Raw genomic sequence first — 20,973 nt, forward strand, 5'->3', positions numbered from 1 at the left:
CTCCAAACCATCAACATGTCTTTTAGACCCCATTCCTACAAAACTGCTCAAAGAAGTCCTGCCATTAATTAATGCTTCAATCTTAAATATGATCAACCTATCTCTAATAATCGGCTATGTACCACAGGCCTTCAAGCTGGCTGTAGTTAAACCTTTACTCAAAAAGCATCTCTAGACCCAGCAGTCTTAGCTAATTATAGGCCAATCTCCAACCTTCCTTTATATCAAACATCCTTGAAAGAGTAGTTGTCAAACAGCTAACAGATCATCTGCAGAGGAATGGTTTATTTGAAGAGTTTCAGTCAGGTTTCAGAGCTCATCAGAGCACAGAAACAGCTTTAGTGAAGGTTACAAATGATCTCCTTATGGCCTCTGACAGTGGACTCGTCTCTGTGCTTGTCCTGCTAGACCTCAGTGCAGCGTTCGATACTGTTGACCATAATATTCTATTAGAGCGATTAAAGCACGCTGTAGGTATTACAGGTAATGCGCTGCAGTGGTTTGTATCATATCTATCTAAAATTAGAAATATCCTGTCTCAGAGTGACGCTGAAAAACTAGTTCATGCATTTATTACTTCCAGGCTGGACCACTGCAATTCATTATTATCACGATGTCCTAATAACTCCTTAAAACTTTAAAACTTTTTGCTAAAGCATATAGTTATGGCTGGACCAGGTGACCCTGAATCCTCCGTTAGTTATGCTGCAATAGACGTAGGCTGCCGGGGATTCCCATGATGCATTGAGTTTTTCCTTTCCAGTCACCTTTCTCACTATGTATTAACAGACCTCTCTGCATTGAATCATATCTGTTATTAATCTCTGTCTCTCTTCCACAGCATGTCTTTATCCTGTCTTCCTTCTCTCACCCCAACCGGTCGCAGCAGATGGCCCCGCCCCTCCCTGAGCCTGGTTCTGCCGGAGGTTTCTTCCTGTTAAAAGGGAGTTTTTCCTTCCCACTGTCGCCAAAGTGCTTGCTCATAGGGGGTCATATGATTGTTGGGATTTCTCTGTATCAATTATTGTACGATCTACTGTACAATATAAAGCATCTTGAGGCAACTGCTGTTGTGATTTGGCGCTATATAAATAAAATTGAATTGAATTACTAAACCAAGCACTGAAAATAAAGAATATTTTCTCCTAATGCTGAGAGGAAACCTCTCCTTACAAATTATTTGATAATCCATTGCATAACCGCTTGACCCTCAATTGACTTCCTGCTGATAAGCCTGTTAGCAAAGCCAACTTCCTGTCAGCTCAGGAGTGAGTACTGTCTTGATATAAAACAGGTATATACCCTAAATGGCAATTTTAACAGTTTTCCTCTAAGATTATGATTTTCAATACATTTCCATCTACAATGGTAGGTTCCTTGTTTTCTGTAAATCACTCGAAAGCTACACTTTCAAGCTAAATATAATTTTATTATAACCAACTTATATCAGTAGATGTCAGACACATGGAGATCAAAGGTCAAAGATGTGATATAAGAGGAGGTACAGCCACTCCAAATCTGTGTTTTAAAACTGATTTTGTTTTTGTTTGTTTTAAAAGTGAGCTTTTACTCTGCGTCAGGGGCTACTCAACATCCCACACGTCAAATTTCATCTCCTTAAATAAACAGTTTTGAAATAGCTATACACTAAAAAGATATTATAATAATATAAAAATTATTTGTTTAAAGTTTTAACCAGATACACTGTTACTGCTATTTTCATACAAATTTACACAAAACAGCTAACATCAGCATCACAACATCATCAAAAATGGAAAATAGAAAAGGAAAATGTCCTTTTCTTGACATAGTCTTAAAATGTTTAACTCTTTGTTTCACATTCAGAATTTTGATGACACCGACAACACTGTAGGACAAAAAGGACTGCGGAGATGTACAGTCATGCTCTGCTCACTGATGCAGAATCTTCAACTTCCTCACACTGCTGTTTTTAAAATTTTATTAAAAATGTAAAACCTTGGTGGGTAGCTTCTGTCACACCATCCATCTATTTATCCAGCCATCCATATGCAGCACCCCCCCTCATTCATTTCCTCACTGGTATTTCTATATCTTTCCATTTCAACAGTTTCCTTACTGTCTTAAAAAGCATTCCTTTGTATTGTTATCTGATCATCAGTTCAATGATATCTCCCCTCATCTCTGCATCCTCTGAATGGATGGATAGTTATTATCCATCCATTCATCTTGACTATTGCATGTATTCATCCATATGTCCAGAACCCCAAATTAACTGGGCCAGAAAGAAGGAGGAGGAAAAAAAAAAAAAAAAAGGCAACCATTGTCTGGAGAATCTGAAATTCAGAGCTGAATCATTTGCCCTGAGCCCAGAGGCACTGCCCACATCAGCAGCACTGTCTAGATACAGTCTATACATGACTACACAGCTCTGCTCACTGCAGACACACAAAATCTTCCTGGAACATCCTGCAGCCAATTTCACGCCTATGAAACGTTCAAGGCGAACACTATCTGGTCATTCTTGCGATGTGACATATCAGCCTACAGTGGTACAAAGACTGCATTCTCGCATGGTAATTCTTTGCCATCTTATGTAACAGCAGGTCGGCCTCAGTTGTCTGTGGGCGCCGGCATCCATGACCTTTTCCTCTGCAAAGCTTTATATTGATATTATGAAAGAGATGCTTACTAGTGGAATGAGTGAAAACGCATAAAAGATACAATTGTGCATTTTGCAATAATGCCTTTCCAATCCATTCTTGTTGTTTCCACATTCAAAGTGGCATTAGAGTTTGCATGAGGGTGCGATGGTGAGTCTTAATCAAGAACTTAGTTCTTCGCTGTTTAATTGAGTGTTTCACATTTGTAGCTAGCACAAAATATTAATACATCAATATTTGGTATGATAGTGACGACTACAAAAGGTTTTTGGTTCATTCAACTGCAGCCCTTAGCCCTGTAGCACAACCCAACGCAAGAAAAATCAAGTGAAAAAAAAAAAATCAATAAATCAACTGTCCCTCCCTCAGATTGGAGTTTAATATTAGATGCAGAACAGGCCTTCAGGTTGAGCATTAAAAAGTGTTTGTTGTACCCAAAACAAAACACTCTTAAGCAATCCAAACTTGTAATGATTTTCAAAATTAGCAACGTTTAACTAAATTTATCACAGAAACATTTTTGAGACCAGTGATAAACGTTCAAAGCACTAAATAAAGTTCCTAAACTCAAATACATGTTCAGATATAAAGAGAAGATTTCAACTCCATGAAACAAACATTCTTTAGTCAAGATTAAAGGGCCATTAACCTTAATTTATACATAATAATCTGAGTGAATCATTGTTAATACAGAGACTGTTTGCATGTTTCTGCAAAGGCCAAAATTATAAGTTATGACAAAACACAGTAATGCTGTTTTATCCTTCCCCAAATTAAATTCCTCAGATGTAAAAATAGATGAATTGGCCTGAATGTTTTCTTGAATGCTCACCAAATACTTCACTGGCAGTTGAGGGAACAAAAGCAACAAGGCCAAACGCACAGCGTTTGTCCATGTATGACAAGTGAATAAACAAGTTGAATAGGTATTCCCATGTTGACTGGCTATTTGCTGAATACAGAAGTGCTCGTCCCACAGAAATGTGAGCAAAACGTAATTGCTACAAATATACTTCGTGAGCATGGGTGTGTGTTTTACCGGCATAAAGTTATGTTTCCAAGCTCAGAGTTCTGTGGTGCTGTGCCAGGTTTTAAATCGGACACGTTGAAGTAGGACAGCGTGTGGTCAATGAAGCCGTGCATGGTGCCCGTCGGACTGTACATGTACTCGTAAACGAGCCTAGGGATGAAGTCGGACGTAAAGGAGATCACAAAGGCCTATAGACAGAAAGACAAAGAGACCAAAACAGAAAGAGTGAAACAGTCTGTCTGTCAGGACCAGTGATATAGAAAAGTATAAAAACTGAATCATGTTTTATGCTGTTCACATTTCTTCCTTCACTTTTTATATATGCAAACAATTTGATTTTTAAGGAAACATTCTCACAGTGAAGAATGCAGCTTATTAAGCTACTGTAAGACCAGAATCAAATCAGAACACGATCAGCTATTACTCAAAGCCAAACTATCTGTAGCTGTAAAGGACAGAAAACCTCAGACTGATGCTTGTTCTTTTCAGTGAGAGGAGGGACAGGGGTTACAAAGAGCAAAAATCTGGTAAACTGTGCATTTGTTTAATATACATTTGAGTTTAAGGAACATTAAAGTCAGTAGAACTGATAGATACACATCTGCTATTGTTGTGAAGCTCCTGGTCAATCAATCAATCTTTATTTATAAAGCACTTTTCATACAGCAATGTAGCACAAAGTGCTTTACATGGTTAAAAGCAGCCCACCCCACCCTGCCCTCCAACTCACTCCCCACACTCTCATTAACATAAATAATCATGGAGACATACCACCCCCCCCCCACACACACACACACACACACACACACACACACACACACTTAAAAAGTAAAATTGGGCTGGACAGACATGAACCAGGTGAGGAAACACTATCACAGGGAGCCGTCTGCACCGGGAGCCGTTAACGGACTGCAGCCTCCAGGCTGGGCACACAGCAGGAGGGAGGCAAAGAAGCCCCCCAGCCAGGCTGAGAAGACCCACAGAGCCCCAGCAGCCACAGTGCACAGTGTGTGTCCAATCCCTCAGATCTAGATTACATTAAAAACTCCTGCTGCTTGTTTTTGGATCTGCCACAAATCTGTTTAGTATTAAAAGTAAACTAGATGGGCTTTAGCTCACTGGCCAGAGACAAATGCAAAGCAGAACCTTCCTGACCCCCCTTCCCCCTCCCCTCCCCTCCCCTCCACAAACATTGCATATTTATGTATTTCAGATACAACTCTGGGATCTCATGAGGTTATGAAATTGACAAAAGGTCTAATCAGCAGATCCAAAAGAGTATTTCACACATTATCCATGCCTGCGTGTCAAATTTGCCCCAAAATTGCAAATATCTTTTTTATTAAAAATCTATAATAAACAATTATTTAACTACTTATTAACTAATCAGTCAAGAAATATGGCCGCCCATCCAGAGACTAGTTCTGTTGAAGGTTTCTTCCTTTTAAAAGGAGGATTTCCTCACCAGGTGCTGCTCAAAGGAGATCTGTTTGGACCCATTTGCACTTTACACTTGTTCTCTGTTCTTTCATTTGATAATTTCTAAGCCACTTTGAATTTCACCTATCTTATAGCAGCACAGAGATCTGTGTTAGAGAAGTCTGGAAATGCACCATTATGCCAACTTTGTTAGTGCATTCCTGTCTCCGGTCTCTAAAAACAGGTAACATTTAATCTTAAAAAGACACGAAGAAGTGGAAGATCCATGCAGTATATGCAACATATATACTATACAACCATTTTCCCCAAGATAAACTGAGCTGTAGAGGACTTTAAATTGACTACCAATTACACCAACAGTGATAAATGTTTAAGTGTTCGGGTGTTTTGTGAAGTAATTAAAACACATATATTACCACAATATTTGTAGAATAATTATCTTCAGGTTTTTATTTTGCATGCATCTGCCTCATTTACTAATTTAGAAACCTGGAAGAGGGGAACACTGTGTTTATACTTACATTTATAATGACTGAGAACTTGCCCATTCCACTTAGTACATTGTACCAAATGCCTGTAAGGTGAGAAGCAAAAAAGACAGAAGGACAAGTTGAAGGGAATAAACAGGAAAAACAGGAAAGTCTGTGTTAAGTACAGTAATAAAACTGTATAGGGACTGAGACAGTCAGTTAAACTTTACCTATAAAGTATTTAAAGGATATATTTATAACTGAGTGTGATGCAAATGTTAGCTAATTTTTAAGTGATCTGCATATAGACCAGAGCTTAGCTATACATAGACAAATAATCCATCTGATGATTATGAATTTACTTATTTTAATAATCCAAAGTGAATTATTTCGCTGGCAAACCATCATTCTGGTGATATCAGTTACCTAGCCTTACAGTGTGCCTTTTGGGCTTATTAAACCTCTTTAAAAGTATCTGGGTACAGTGAAAAATGCTTGGAAATCAAGCTGAGAGGTTTCAGGGTGTATTAGTGAGATTAGCCAAACTGCCTGAAGCCACTGCTAACTCAAAGAATCAAATCAGACTGGTTTAAGATGAGTTTTAGCATCTTGTTGATGCTTAGAATGGCGATTCATAAACTGAGCGTCAGATTAGCTTACCAATGTCTTTAGCTCGTGCAGCGACTGGCCTACGCAGCTCTGTAACAAACTTCTTGGCATCCAATCTGATCTCAATGATATTGTTCAGCAGGGCAAAGAGAGGAGCCAGCGGGAAAGAAGCCACGAACAGAGAGACGAAACCAAACTGGATGACTGCAGAAAGAGAAACAGTTATTACATCTATCGGATGTATAATATAGGACATTAAAAAGTTTTTTGGTAATTTGTCTACATGTATTCAGATAAATAAGTTCTATATTTAAACCAATATTTACAATTACCAATTAAAAAAAAAAAATCACTGCTTACATGTTAATTGTTGATATATCCCATACTTGCTACTGTAATTTTGCTGATGATATTAATGGCCATTCTACATGTAGATGATGTGATGATCTAAGTATAAAGATGAACAATACATCTGCTCCCAAAGCCTCATGCAAAACAAAAACGGGACTCATGAAAGTTTCATTTCATGAATTTACATTACTTAATTTATGATGTCTCAAGGGCACAAAGAACATTGAACCATTGAAAAGTAAAACAAATCAAATGTTTACAACGTTCAAGTTTATGTCACATGCTAACATAAGCCCCAGTGTTTGGCACATTTTGCTTTGGAGAGAAAAGTTGTTTAACTGAAAATCTCTGGATCTGCCTCAAAACTGTTTTCAAGTTAACCCTTGTGAAGCTGCAGTTATGTTGACAGGTTTTTGGACGATGATGCTTGTTTTTGGCAGTTTTGTCTCTGTACACCACCACAGAGTTTTAAATCAAATGATCAGGATGTAATTCAAGTGCAGACTTTCAGCTGGTTCAACAAAAGCATTAGACTAACTGTTTACATCAGCTTTTATACACAGTCTCCCATTTTCATAGGCTTGAAAGAAATCGCACAAATGACAGACAAGCAGTTTTTATCTTCCACAATCTGATAGCTTCATAAAAAGAAGGAATGCACTGGGGCAACTCAGCAGGCCATAGAAGATGACTGCAGTGCAAAATGGCAGAATTATTTCCTTGATTAGGAAAAAACACTTCACAACATCAACAAACCAACAAAGAGGTGACAATGGCAAAGTCTACAATTGCCAGTATGAATGAAAATACAGAAGAATGTGACCAGTGGCGCAAACCACTGGTCACATTTACAAAGAATAATCCCAGATTAGACCAAAAAACATCTAAAAGAGCCTGCACAGGTCTGGGGATGAAAATCTTGCTTTCATCTGTCTGTTAACTTGTACCAAAATGATGTTAAGAGAAAAGCACAAAGAAGCAGAGAATCTGCTCTGAAGTGCATAACGTCATCTGTCAAACATGGAGGAGGCAGTGTTATGGGATGGGCACGTATGGCAACCACTGGAACCACATCAATAGTGTTAAATAATGATGTGACTGCTGATAGAAGTAACAGGATAAACTATGAAGAGCACAGAGTTGCACTCTCTGCTTAGATTCACAAAAGTGCTGCAAAACGGATCAGATAGTGCTTCCCAGTGCACATGGATAATGATCCAAAGCATACTGCAAAAGAAACCCAGGAGTTTGTCAAGGCAAAGACACGGGATATTCTTCAATGGTCAAGTCAGTCACCTGATCTCAACCCAAGACAGCAATCTTCAGTGACTGAAGGTAAAACTGAAGGCGGAGAGACCCACAAACAAGCAGCAACTGAAAGCAGCTGCAGTAAAGGCCTGAAAGAGCATCTCAAATTTAAACTATTCCATTTGGTGATGCTGATGGCTTATAGACTTCAGGCGGTAACTGCCTTCAAAAAATTTGCATCTAAGTATTAGAAACAAGCCCTGAAAATGTGGGGATGTGACCAGGAATTAAAGCTGAAAAAGCCTGTACTTCAATCACATATTGATTGTTTAAAATCCACTATAGGCAAGCTACCAAAGAAGCGCCACTGCTCAAATACTTTGGGTTCCAATTGTATTTCTGCTCTTCCACATCTCACGCAATATGAGAAGGAAATCAAACCCACAACACAGGAAGCACATTTTTTCAGTAGCCACTAATACACCCTCGGATTGACATTTGTGAACAGTCATTTGTCTGGTCAAGAGTCACACTGTCTGTCTGGGCTTTTTGGTGGTTCAGAAGATGCCTTTTATGGTTAAACCCTCTGCTGCAGCAGCCAAGCTGAGACATTTTTATGATTAAGCAGTGTTTAATGGGGGTGTGCATCTACACTGTATGCTGTGTGACTGAGATATTTAATCAGGTGGATTTAATCTGAATTTGTCAAACATCATAATCAATATATCCGTGTAGGTTTTGTATAACCATAGATGTTAGTTAAAAACAATAGGTTTAGATGGATGAATACATTCTTTTTAACCACACAGAGTGGAAGCAGTAATCTAGAAAGTAGTAGAAAGTCTGGATTTTTGGCTGAGGACCATAAAGGCAGTTTATTTGGACACTGGGTAGAACTGGACTAGTATTTCTTAGAGCAAATGTGCTGTGACATCAACTGAAATCTTGCTGTGATACAAATTTTTCTCCACTTAGTATTGTAAAAGCTTTCATATGATATTAGCATCAATAACCTCAAGGTGGGCTTACAGTCTGATTGGTTTGACAAAGCAAAATGGGGCTGGGTTTGGAGCAATAAATTGTCTAACAAGTCGTCTCATGATCAGTTCACCCGCTTGTGAAGAATGCTGAAAGGAAACCTGAGAAACACAAGGCAGTATTCCTGACTGCGGCCAGTGCAGGACTTCTGTCAGAGCATTGGAACTTTAGCAGTGTGGGAACGGGGATTTCCAGCGAGCGGAAGACTGACGGCTTCACCTCAAGACACTACACTGAGACAATGAGTGGAAAGGAAGAAAATACGGCCGAGGCACAGCAAGCGCTACAGGGCAAGCTTAGAATAACCCAACATCTACCTGAGCCGAGGTTAACAAGTTCGATCCAGTCACACAAAGAAAGACGCGCATACATTAAATTAAAAAATGAGTTAACACAAATCCAGACTATCCATTCACACACACTCGCTACAGTGCATGTGTCAGACATTTCTGACATTCCTCTGTGTGCCCTACAGCTACAGCCCAGTCTTCTTGTTCTGCCCGTCCTCACTCTATTCATGTCACATGAAATAACTAAAACACAGCAGAAACATAAAAATCACCAGGTTTTCATCCAGTTTGACCTGGATTACTTTACAGCAGTATAAAACTACCATCATTTTGATGTTCTTAATAGAAACCAAGTGTAAGGTTCCCACAAACATCAAATTCTGCCAAGAAAACTTCACTTTGAAAACACTGTTACACAAGTTCTATATGGCACTGATATCCAAGGAAAACACGGCCCATTTTATGGGTTCACGAAGATCAACACAAATTTTTTTTACAGGTCAAGCTTGTTGATGCATGTTTGTGAAACTGCTGCAGCGCTTAGACTTCTATCAGCAGTGGGGAAATGATCAGACACCTCAAGCCGTGCAGCATGGAGGCCAGCGCTGCATGTCTCCTTCAAACAGTGAACGTCTTTCATTTGTTTGTTGATTGTATCTCAGTTTCTTGTTTTCTTTTATTCTCTGTACAAAATTAGGGTTCAAATGTATGTTCATTTATCTATTCAGTAAAACCTTTTGAAAGAGGCAGTTTCACAAGCTCACTCTGAATTAGATTGACTCAAAAAAAATGTAATCAACCAATCAAAGAAAAATGTTGGGGCTTAAATGAAATTTAGTCAAAATATCACTAGCTTCATTGTTTGCAAAACAGGCATGATGCATGGAATTTACTCTCCCCTGTCATAGGTTATCCTCACTGTATTGGCTGTTGTGTTTTAGCTGTGCCTTTTGATGAGAGATACAAAATGCTTTGTTTTGTTCCTAATGAGCTTCAAAAATTTTTTAAATCTGCTTCTTAAGTAAGTAACAATTTCTGGGTCCAAATGCTCCTCTATCCATCCATCTTCTTCCTCTCATCCAACTCGCCCTATAGCAGGCTGGGTATTGAAGATATGCGTAGCTTATTTGAGAGTTTAGAAATGTGTTAGGTAGGATGTAGAATTATTGTAGAGACACTGACACTGCCCTGGATGCAATAAAGGCCTGAGTGTGTCATGAATCTAGGAGTAGATTTCTAGGAGGCCCACCCACTTTGAACTGTGAAAGTAAGACAAAGAGAAGTTAATGTTGAGTGGAAATTGCCCAGGGGAGACCTGGGTGGGGGTCTCAGTGTTTGTAATATGTTAACTCTGTTTTCTCTGTTGTGTAGAGGAATTTGGTGTAGCTCAGGTGAGGAGATTACTTTTATGACCGGCAGGAAGTCACAAACACAGAGATACACACACAGTGCTTTGACTGTTATGATGCACCCACACCTACATGCACACTCACTCACATGCACTCACATAGACATACGAGTACGCGCACACACAGGCACTCACGCGCTCGTGCATACACACACACAGACACAGAGTTTGCAGTACACCATGGGGTTATTATGATGGGGTCGCTTCTATAAAGCTGACTGTAACAAACAAAGGAGTAGAAGATCTGCAGAGGGACACCGGCCTTGCACGTCTTCCCTTCTAGAAGATGCATACTTAAATGAAGATGAATAAAGATGAATAAAGGTTTTGTGAAAATGACTACTGAGTTCCGGTGCAGTCTCTGGATGCCCGAGGAATAAAAAGAACCGGGGTGAAACTGATTTCGTAACAGTATGCTAGACAAATTGTCAGCCTGTTGCAGGGCTAACACAGAGAGACACACAACCATTCACACTCACATTCACGCCTATGAACAATTTAGAATCACCAGTTAACCTATCCCTAATAACTGCATGTCTTTGGGCTGCAGGAGGAAGCCGGAGTACCCGAAAAGAAGCCACGCTGACACGGAACAAGAAAACCCCACACAGAAAGGCCCTGGAGTTCTTGCTGTGAGGCAACAGTGCTAATCACAGCGCCACCAGGTACCAAAAACCTGTCAGTACCACAGAGTTAAAAACATGGTCAAAATGATTTAAAATCCAATAAAACAAGAAGTCTGTTCTCTCAGGGTTTACAGTAAAGCATAGCATTCAGCCGTATTGTGAAAAACAACATTTACAAGGTTTCACTGAGTTCAAAGCTGCCAGTCAGCAACCTCACTGATATCTAACATGTCACCCAGTGCGAGCTGGAGGCCATCACCTGATGAAGCCAGCAGAACTACATCATTTGCAAAAAGACAGAAATGAGATTCTGAGACCATCTAAGTGGAAGCCTTCTGCCACTTGGCTACGCCTAAAAATTATGAACAGAATCGGTGACAAAGGGCAGCTCTGGCAGAGCCCATCACCCACCGGAAACGAGTCCAACTTATTGCCAGCGGGCTAAACTCCTGCAACAGCTGTATCACGCTTCCCGAAGCACCTCCCACAGGACACCCCAGGGACAAGGTCGAATGCCATGTCCAAGTCCAGAAAACACATAAACTTGTTGGCCAAACTCTCGTGCGCCCTCAAGTATCCTCGATACTGTATCTGAGGAGTATGGCATCTTACCTGTCTAAGATGCCATACAAAGAACTGAGAAGTTGTTGCTTATCCAAGGTGATTTTAAACACTCAACACTGATAGCAAGCCTATACATTTAAAACGGCGTAAATAGCATGGAGTGGTGTCAGGCAATGATAAGTTGGGCAGCTCCAGCTTACAGTGGTTTATTGGAATCCTTGCCATTATTACAAATAAATATTCTAAATACTATTGTTCTTATTTTAAAAACTAATGCCTCCTGTTTTTAATATTTTCTGTCTTTCATCTCTGCTTGCCTTCCTATAAATGTCCCTGCATTCCAATGTAGTATACAGAGTTCATCAACTCACAGCACTGCACAGTTTTGCAGTGACATCTGTTGGAAAGCAACATAATGTAAACGTCTTATATGTCTTATATAAGTTTTCAGGCTACAGACTGTGAGGCCATTTTTCTCTGTGTGTATGCATACTCACTCATCTCCATGTATTCTGGAGTGAGGCCTTCAAAGGGAGCCAGGGCATAGTCCAGGTTCCACTGCTGAGGTGGCTTCTCTTCCTCCCTCGCCTTTGGTGTCGTTTCTTTTTCCTTTAATGTACGGACCAATTTCTTCAATTTCCTGTTAAAATGAAGGAAGATGAAAGTGCAAAGATAATAAAAGGCTTTACCTTTACTGCAACTGTACTGAAATCCACATACAGTATATGTGTAAGGCTCCAACTGACTGCTGGGTTATAGCTGTGATTAATCCCTACTGCAAAAATCCATTCTAAAGTTGTCACAGGCAGGGCATGAATACCTTCCACTCACAATTCCTGCTTTCTTGTTTACTTTCAGTAAAAGATATCAAAGCTGGAAACTAAAATAGGTGGCACCGATGCAGTTGAATGAGTGCAATGACTCCAACAAAACGATCGCATTTGGAGTTTCTAGCACAGCACAGAGTCGTTAAAACTCTCTAGACCTTAGCTGGAACAATAAAAGATTTGCAGACTGCTTGTGAAACATAATAGCAAAATAAGTATTTACAGAGGTGCTGAAATGCTGATGTTTGTTGAAAACCCAGTGAACTGACAGCCAGGGGCTGAATGTTTTAGGGTTTTTATGTAAGCGAAAAAGGGAACAACCAACAGAGAACTGAAGAGACAGTGAAGGAAAGTGAGAGCATGGGTGTTTCTCTAAGAATGCACTCTTACATGAGTAATAAAACCATAAATATGCATGTGTGTTTGCAGTTTGGTGAAGGGATATACAATACAACCTAAATATTTTTTATGTTTTGTTTGCATAAACACACATGGAGCAACAGGGTACATGTGATGAGCTACACACCTGCACACAGCAATTCTACCAGGTGTGAAACTTTTTTAAGGAGATGAATGTGTAACAGTGGAAAGGATGGCATGCAGATATGATTGCATGTGCTGTGACTTGCAGATCCATCAAGATGACTAGCAGAGCTTTTGATGAAGCTCACCTAATGAGTGAGGGAGTAAAGCAACAATAAAAGTGTAGCCTGAAGCTAGAAAGGGTGTCTGGTTGACATCTGTTATAAACATAGATGACCTTTGAGCTTTCAGATTTGCACGTTAATGCTAAGCTATTGCACAAAACCACTGTCCAGACATGGAAGGAATGTTACTAGAACAAGAAAGGGCAGAGCAGATGCTGCAAGAAATTGTCAGCAAATGTATAGGTGTGTGTGTGTGTGTGTGTGTGTGTGTGTGTGTGTGTGTGTGTGTGTGTGTGTGTGTGTGTGTGTGTGTGCGCACACACGTTTAGACATCTTTGTGGGAATAGAAAATTGGCATGCTACTATACTTGTGGGGACCAACAGTCACAAAACACTCGTCCCCATGTGTTTGAAGGCATTGTTGAGGCTCAAAATGTGGTGTTGGTGTCAGGTTTATAATTGGGTTACGGTTAAGTATAAAGAGCATGGTTTTTCTGTAGCCATTAATTATAAGTTCAGTGCACTGGCATAGGTTTAGGGTAAGGGTTAGGTATTCATTTTTGATTTTCAGGGTTAGAGTAAGCGGCTGGGGAAAGCATTATGTCAATGTCCAAATGAGATCAAACACTAGCAATACACATACAAGGGACAATCTTATTGCCTGACTGCTTCTTTTCATTTTTATCTTCATACAAATCGATGCACTTACGGGATGCCAATCTCAAAGATGTTGTTCTGGATTAGTTGCTTCCCCAACATGATGATGCTGAGCTGAATACACAACTCAATGAGGCACCCTCCTGGAGCACACTGGGGGATACATATTTTTATTATTTTTTTTATTATACACATTACACTGTAACTTTTGAATCCAATTTCGCTAATCCAAATGAAAAACAAACTTATGTTTAAAGATAAAAATCACACACCTCCTCCATCCGAAAATCATTAAACACATACACATAATTTCCCGGGCGTCCAGCAAACCTGCAAAAACATACAAAAAAAAAAAAAAAAAAAGCATTAGGTCCCAGTAGTGACACTAAAAAGAAGTGGGTGTCATTTTATAGGTGACATTTCAGATGTGGTGTTCATGGTACAATGGTGAACACAAACACAGAGGGCTTACCTTCCCTTGAAGAAAGCCACGTAAAAGATGGGAGCATATGCGTTCATAAACTTGAGTAAGAAGGCTTTCAGGATGAGCCGTTCTTCAAAGTTGGTTTCTGTTTTAGGAATCTCTGAAAAATAGTTGATGTGAAACAGTGAGAAAGAGTTAGCACGGTATTGCATGAGTGCTACAGAAAAAGAGGCATGCTAATAGAAATGAAATGGGGCCTATGTAAAAGAAACATGAAGCAAACACATGCACAGCTCTATTAGGCTTGTATTTCTAAGGTGTCCACATTATTTTTTCTACAGTGTGACTCTAGACTGTTATGACTGCACAAGAATGGCGTCTGTTCAGCAGAAAGTGACAACTCTGCAAGTGAAGAGAGTTTAACATGATCACTGTGCTGGAAGTAGGTTAAAATACTGGAACTTTTCACATTGCACATCATCTCTCTCACACACACTCACGAGCACACACACACACACACACACACACACACACACACACACACTCTCTCTCTCTCTCTCTCTCTCTCTCCCCTCACATTTCTCCACCTAATTTTTTTTCTATTTCAGAGGTTTTGAATATGAATATAAATGTAGGAAAACCCTCCTGGGATGACTGATGGGATGGCTGGAGCATGAAAACATCAAAGTTTTATCAAGCTGTCCACCATGAGGCAGAAGGACTCTTTCTCAGATACCGAAGATGAAGATGATTACATGTTTTATCAAGAGACCTAGGCATTATTTTACTCCTAGCATTTGTAAATGTGTCATTCTGGATATTTGAAACAACTCCCTGATTTCTGGAAATCAGGGTTAGATTAGATTCAAGGAGTAAATTACTAGCAGGATATGATTACCTTAGAAACAAAACCAGGGCAATCTACTGGCCTAGCCTTAACGTAGGAAATATCAGTCTGTTGCAACTGTCATGCCAGTACATGTTCCCAAATAGACTGTAGTTAACAGGATGTATGAAGAGCTTGACACACACACACACACACACACACACACACACACACACACACAGTTTGGGGAGTAACTTTATGATCAACTTGCAATATTTTTTTTTTTTAAATATATGTCATACTTATAGCAATTCAAAAAATACATTTCTAAAGTTAATCAGACTTTGATGACTTTGAGACTTGATATCATGCATGGTGACCAGCATGGTGACTGTTAAGCTAAGCTAACATCTTGTGCAGTTACAGCTTCATTATTAAAGATATTCAAATGTTAATGATCTTTTTACTTAACTCTTGGCAGGAAAGAAAACCAATCAAGGTTTTTAGCAGTGTTCACCAGTGGATCCAGTCCCCCCCCATTCTCTCTGGTACTTGAAACCAAAGTTACTTTACTAGAATAGAGTAAAATGACATCTGTGTGTGTGTCTGTACCTAGCTCAGTTAACCACACTGCCACAGCACCGTAGATTTCATCCAGAATCAAGATAACCACGAGGTTGATGATGACCGCAGTGGCAGTGACTGTCACCCGAACATTGTGCCTGATCTCCGGGTCAGGGCTCATCGCCATGATCGCAGAGATTGTGATGCGGTAAATGATGACGCCGAAAACTGCAGAAAATGTCAGCGCAAACTGGGAGCAAAAACACAAGCAAAGGAAGGGTAGTTATTACTCAAATCGTTATAGAGCAATGGCTAGACTTATTATGCTCTCACACTTCAATTCTGAGAAAATGACACGGCTAGGCTAGATCAGATGTAACCAAACCTTATTTTAAAATCATACATATCTCAGAGAGGGGGACAGTAATGTTGAGAAACTCGTGCTTAAAGTGGTAACTTTAGAAGGAAAAAAATGTGCGCTTTGGTAAGTTTGAGCTAAAAGTATTTCTTTACTGCTAAATCCAACTTGAAAGAAAGATCTAATTGTATTCTGTTATCCGCTGTTGCTTGATGAGGTCAATCCAACCTTATAAAGTCAGATGGATCTTAAGAAAAAAAAAAGGAAAAAGGAATCCCTTTTATTCCCAGCTCTGCATATACATTTTTCTCATCCTACACTGGCCCTAAAACACATTTTTAAATACTCACCATGAAGAGGATAGAGGACACATTTATCAAGTATCCGGGAAGGCGATCTTTCCAGGTCAGCTTCTCTATAGGAGACTGACAGAAAAAACAGAGGAGGACAAAAGAGGGAAAATTCCAAATCAGTCATACAGGAATCTGTGGATCTTTAAGTTTGTTTTTAAATCTGTTATCCAGAACAGAGAGCCTACAGAGACGTCTTAAAAAGAGAGAAAAACAAAGCCGCTTCCTCCTTTCAAATGGTTTGTAAAAACTGAGTTTAGAGCGAAACAAGCAGCCAGTGAATTTCACACGACCACGGGGAACATTACCACATCTCAGCACAGACATAAGGGAGCATAAAAATGTGTTTTACTGTACGCAGCCTAAATTCAAACACTTGCTTGAGGACATCGTTTTATTCCAGAGAATCTCTAACATCCAGATGACTCCCAGCTGATTCATCCATTCTCCCAGGCATTAACCACATTAACTGGCTTCTAATTTGGAGCAATTTCAGGTCTAAGAAAACAAGTATCTGCTTTCTTGCCAAGATTCAGATAGGAAGATTGATTTCTACAACCTCGAAAACCAGGTTACAGCCAGGAGACAGTAGCAATGCATAATTTAAAATGCTAGGAGATGACAGAAGGATCTGGTTTTGCCCAGCTACTAAACCCTGTGCAAACAAAAGTCTCGCCCAGAATGTCAGAAATTTTAATAATGGAATGTAACCTGTACAGTTACAGTTTACAGTGGAACAAAACCGCTGTCAAACTGTTTCAAATCTTCCACCCCCAGGTGGTGCTTATAGGCATATGGAAATAATGCATACATGAACATCTTCACACAGTGATAGGAAGTCAGTTTGCACACACAGACCTGAGTGGATCAAAACCCTGTATACGCTGAAGAGGGATTATGCAGCCTGGCAAGTGCAATGGCACCATCTAGTGAATATGATGGCATTGTACACCCTGCAATACAAGCTTTTTAAAAACAGAAACAGGCAAATATACATATGAACCGTCACGAATAAGCTTATACAGTAGGCTGAAAGGGGAGTGTTAGACATTTAATCTGAGATTTAGTGTAAGGAGTAGCATCAGTTTAAAATATGGGGACGCAAAAATAAAATGAAGTACACATTTCTGCATGCAAGGACACATTTTGACATTTATTAGAACTACATTAATACTGGTCTAATTGCTTCAACCACTCAAGAGTTCTGCCCTTTAGTCATCTGAGGACCTCTTGGTTTTTCACTAAATAGTAAATGCACATTTAGACAGCCTTAACCATTAAAGCATGTTTCTTGCATACATCATTAGGTAGTCCTTTGGTTGCTCCAACATTTGCACTGCAGATCTGGGGTGTGTTTGCTATATTCAAGTTATGTTTTTATAAAATTAATAATGTGTTTTTCAAGCCCACTACAAACTTTAAGAGACAAATTAATTATGAGGTGTTAGCCATGTAAATTATTGGATTACAAACAAATCTCTTAAATGTGAAGTTTTTTATTGTCACTTCAGTTCTACAACATTGTTCACTTTGCAGCTTTTGGCAAGTATTCCCAGAGAGACAGTGACCCAGAAGCCTTTCACTTGGGGTCAGGTTGTAGGTTGTTCGCTGCTGATTGAAGACCTATAACAAAAAAAAGACACCCAAGTCATTTTAAAAACCCAATTCTAATAAAGTTTTAGTTAAAAATGAGAACTTGCTAAGTAATAAGTAAGATTAAAAGTTAAAACAGAGACTGTGACTTTTTATATCTCTCTGGCATTCTGGATTAGACTCCACCTGACTGGTTCTCCATTGCTGTGTTTCAAAAGTTCAGCTACTAATTTGTTAAATAATGACCTACAAAAGGACAATTCATGCCACAAATCCAAGAAACCATTAACACCAAAAATATTTAAAAGGAACAATATTTCAGCAAAAACCAAAAACAATCAAAATAAAGCCATACCATCTTCTCTTAAGGTTCTCACTTCTCCTCCCCCTTTTCCAGACTCTCTTAGCCTGGTTCAAGTGCTGAAGGAAAATTTGATCACACCGGGACTCGTGACAAATTTCCAATCTGCTAGAGACAGAAGAGCAAAACAAGATTTAAATGAAATGTAAAATAAGGCTGCATTAAACTGCAACAAGTTATCATCAGTAGTTTCTACTTTTCACAGACACTACCACGACCACTTCTATTATTAAATAGTACTATGTATGCACTACTATTACTGCTACCAAGTATAAATTCTTCATATTAACCTTTTTTAAAAGACTATTACTAGAATAATAAAACGTGTTAGCACTTGAATGTGACGTTGGCACTATGTGCATACTTGTCAGTTTAGATCAGATTAGATCTAAGTGTGTAAATCAACTTGTGCGTTCTACTTTGTTTTTACATGGTAACCAGCAGCAGATGTCTACACTGTGTTCAGACAACAAACCAACACATTTAATTAACTTACCGGATGGTTTTGGCAAGCTTCTTGAAAACGACCTCGTTGAGTCTTCTGAACTTGTGAACGCTGGAAAGTGTGTTTGTTTGCACTCAGAGTGCGGTGTTGAGAAATGACAAACAGGTTTTATCCTGATTACAACTGACGAAATACAGGGAGTGCAGAATTATTAGGCAAGTTGTATTTTTGAGGAATAATTTTATTATTGAACAACAACCATGTTCTCAATGAACCCAAAAAACTCATTAATATCAAAGCTGAATGTTTTTGGAAGTAGTTTTTAGTTTGTTTTTAGTTTTAGCTATTTTAGGGGGATATCTGTGTGTGCAGGTGACTATTACTGTGCACAATTATTAGGCAACTTAACAAAAAACAAATATATACCCATTTCAATTATTTATTTTTACCAGTGACACCAATATAACATCTCCACATTCACAAATATACATCTCTGACATTCAAAAACAAAACAAAAACAAATCAGCGACCAATATAGCCACCTTTCTTTGCAAGGACACTCAAAAGCCTACCATCCATGGATTCTGTCAGTGTTTTGATCTGTTCACCATCAACATTGCGTGCAGCAGCAACCACAGCCTCCCAGACACTGTTCAGAGAGGTGTACTGTTTTCCCTCCTTGTAAATCTCACATTTGATGATGGACCACAGGTTCCCAATGGGGTTCAGATCAGGTGAACAAGGAGGCCATGTCATTAGTTTTTCTTCTTTTATACCCTTTCTTGCCAGCCACGCTGTGGAGTACTTGGACGCGTGTGATGGAGCATTGTCCTGCATGAAAATCATGTTTTTCTTGAAGGATGCAGACTTCTTCCTGTACCACTGCTTGAAGAAGGTGTCTTCCAGAAACTGGCAGTAGGACTGGGAGTTGAGCTTGACTCCATCCTCAACCCGAAAAGGCCCCACAAGCTCATCTTTGATGATACCAGCCCAAACCAGTACTCCACCTCCACCTTGCTGGCGTCTGAGTCGGACTGGAGCTCTCTGCCCTTTACCAATCCAGCCACGGGCCCATCCATCTGGCCCATCAAGACTCACTCTCATTTCATCAGTCCATAAAACCTTAGAAGAATCAGTCTTGAGATATTTCTTGGCCCAGTCTTGACGTTTCAGCTTGTGTGTCTTGTTCAGTGGTGGTCGTCTTTCAGCCTTTCTTACCTTGGCCATGTCTCTGAGTATTGCACACCTTGTGCTTTTGGGCACTCCAGTGATGTTGCAGCTCTGAAATATGGCCAAACTGGTGGCAAGTGGCATCTTGGCAGCTGCACGCTTGACTTTTCTCAGTTCATGGGCAGTTATTTTGCGCCTTTGTTTTTCCACACGCTTCTTGCGACCCTGTTGACTATTTTGAATGAAACGCTTGATTGTTCGATGATCATGCTTCAGAAGCTTTGCAATTTTGAGACTGCTGCATCCCTCTGCAAGATATCTCACTATTTTTGACTTTTCTGAGCCTGTCAAGTCCTTCTTTTGACCCATTTTGCCAAAGGAAAGGACGTTGCCTAATAATTATGCACACCTGATATAGGGTGTTGATGTCATTAGACCACACCCCTTCTCATTACAGAGATGCACATCACCTAATATGCTTAATTGGTAGTAGGCTTTCGAGCCTATACAGCTTGGAGTAAGACAACATGCATGAAGAGGATGATGTGGACAAAATACTCATTTGCCTAATAATTCTGCACTCCCTGTACATTTGATTTAAAAATACACAATTTCGCTAACATTTTTCTTTCTCATTATTCTGTTGGAACAAAGTCGTTAGCCTTTCAAACGGAGGGCCTTTTGTCTTAACTGAACATGCACATATTAAATATAAAAACTTTAATGGAAATGAAAGTGTTACATGGAACACAATGTGCTTTTCTGCTCAAGTCCATTATTCAGATTTATGCAGTCTCTCACTTATAACGTCTATGCAGTGAGCAGTGTATAAAAGAACCAGAAACGAAATCAGCAACTTGTTTTTAAATCTGTACATTTATCATAATTTTGAGAATCATGCCTTTTGGACATGAGCCTTCATTTCAAACATAATAAATGCTTTTCTTCTAAAATACTAACTAAATACTAACCCCATGTTTGCCTACTGGTGGTGGTCAGAGGGCCCGGTGGCGCCAGTGTCCGGCAGCCTCGCCT

General features: G+C 39.5%; 1 protein-coding gene across 6 annotated transcripts in view; it reads right to left on the minus strand.

Moving 5' to 3' along the window:
• ano2b (anoctamin 2b) overlaps nucleotides 1-20,973 on the minus strand; it is a 72,403-nt gene that overhangs the window by 10,224 nt on the left and 41,206 nt on the right. For all 6 annotated transcript variants that reach the window (XM_040036755.1, XM_040036754.1, XM_040036756.1 and 3 more), the window contains 9 exons: nucleotides 16,370-16,444; nucleotides 15,710-15,911; nucleotides 14,320-14,431; nucleotides 14,120-14,177; nucleotides 13,900-14,000; nucleotides 12,214-12,356; nucleotides 6,243-6,395; nucleotides 5,634-5,686; nucleotides 3,682-3,860 (listed from right to left, as the gene is read on the minus strand). In XM_040036755.1, the coding sequence (XP_039892689.1) occupies nucleotides 3,682-3,860; nucleotides 5,634-5,686; nucleotides 6,243-6,395; nucleotides 12,214-12,356; nucleotides 13,900-14,000; nucleotides 14,120-14,177; nucleotides 14,320-14,431; nucleotides 15,710-15,911; nucleotides 16,370-16,444 (1,076 nt within the window). The remainder of the gene's footprint in view (nucleotides 1-3,681; nucleotides 3,861-5,633; nucleotides 5,687-6,242; nucleotides 6,396-12,213; nucleotides 12,357-13,899; nucleotides 14,001-14,119; nucleotides 14,178-14,319; nucleotides 14,432-15,709; nucleotides 15,912-16,369; nucleotides 16,445-20,973) is intronic.

Source organism: Simochromis diagramma, unplaced genomic scaffold (assembly GCF_900408965.1).
Source record: "Simochromis diagramma unplaced genomic scaffold, fSimDia1.1 OVJJ01000371.1, whole genome shotgun sequence".
Classification (NCBI taxonomy): domain Eukaryota; kingdom Metazoa; phylum Chordata; class Actinopteri; order Cichliformes; family Cichlidae; genus Simochromis; species Simochromis diagramma.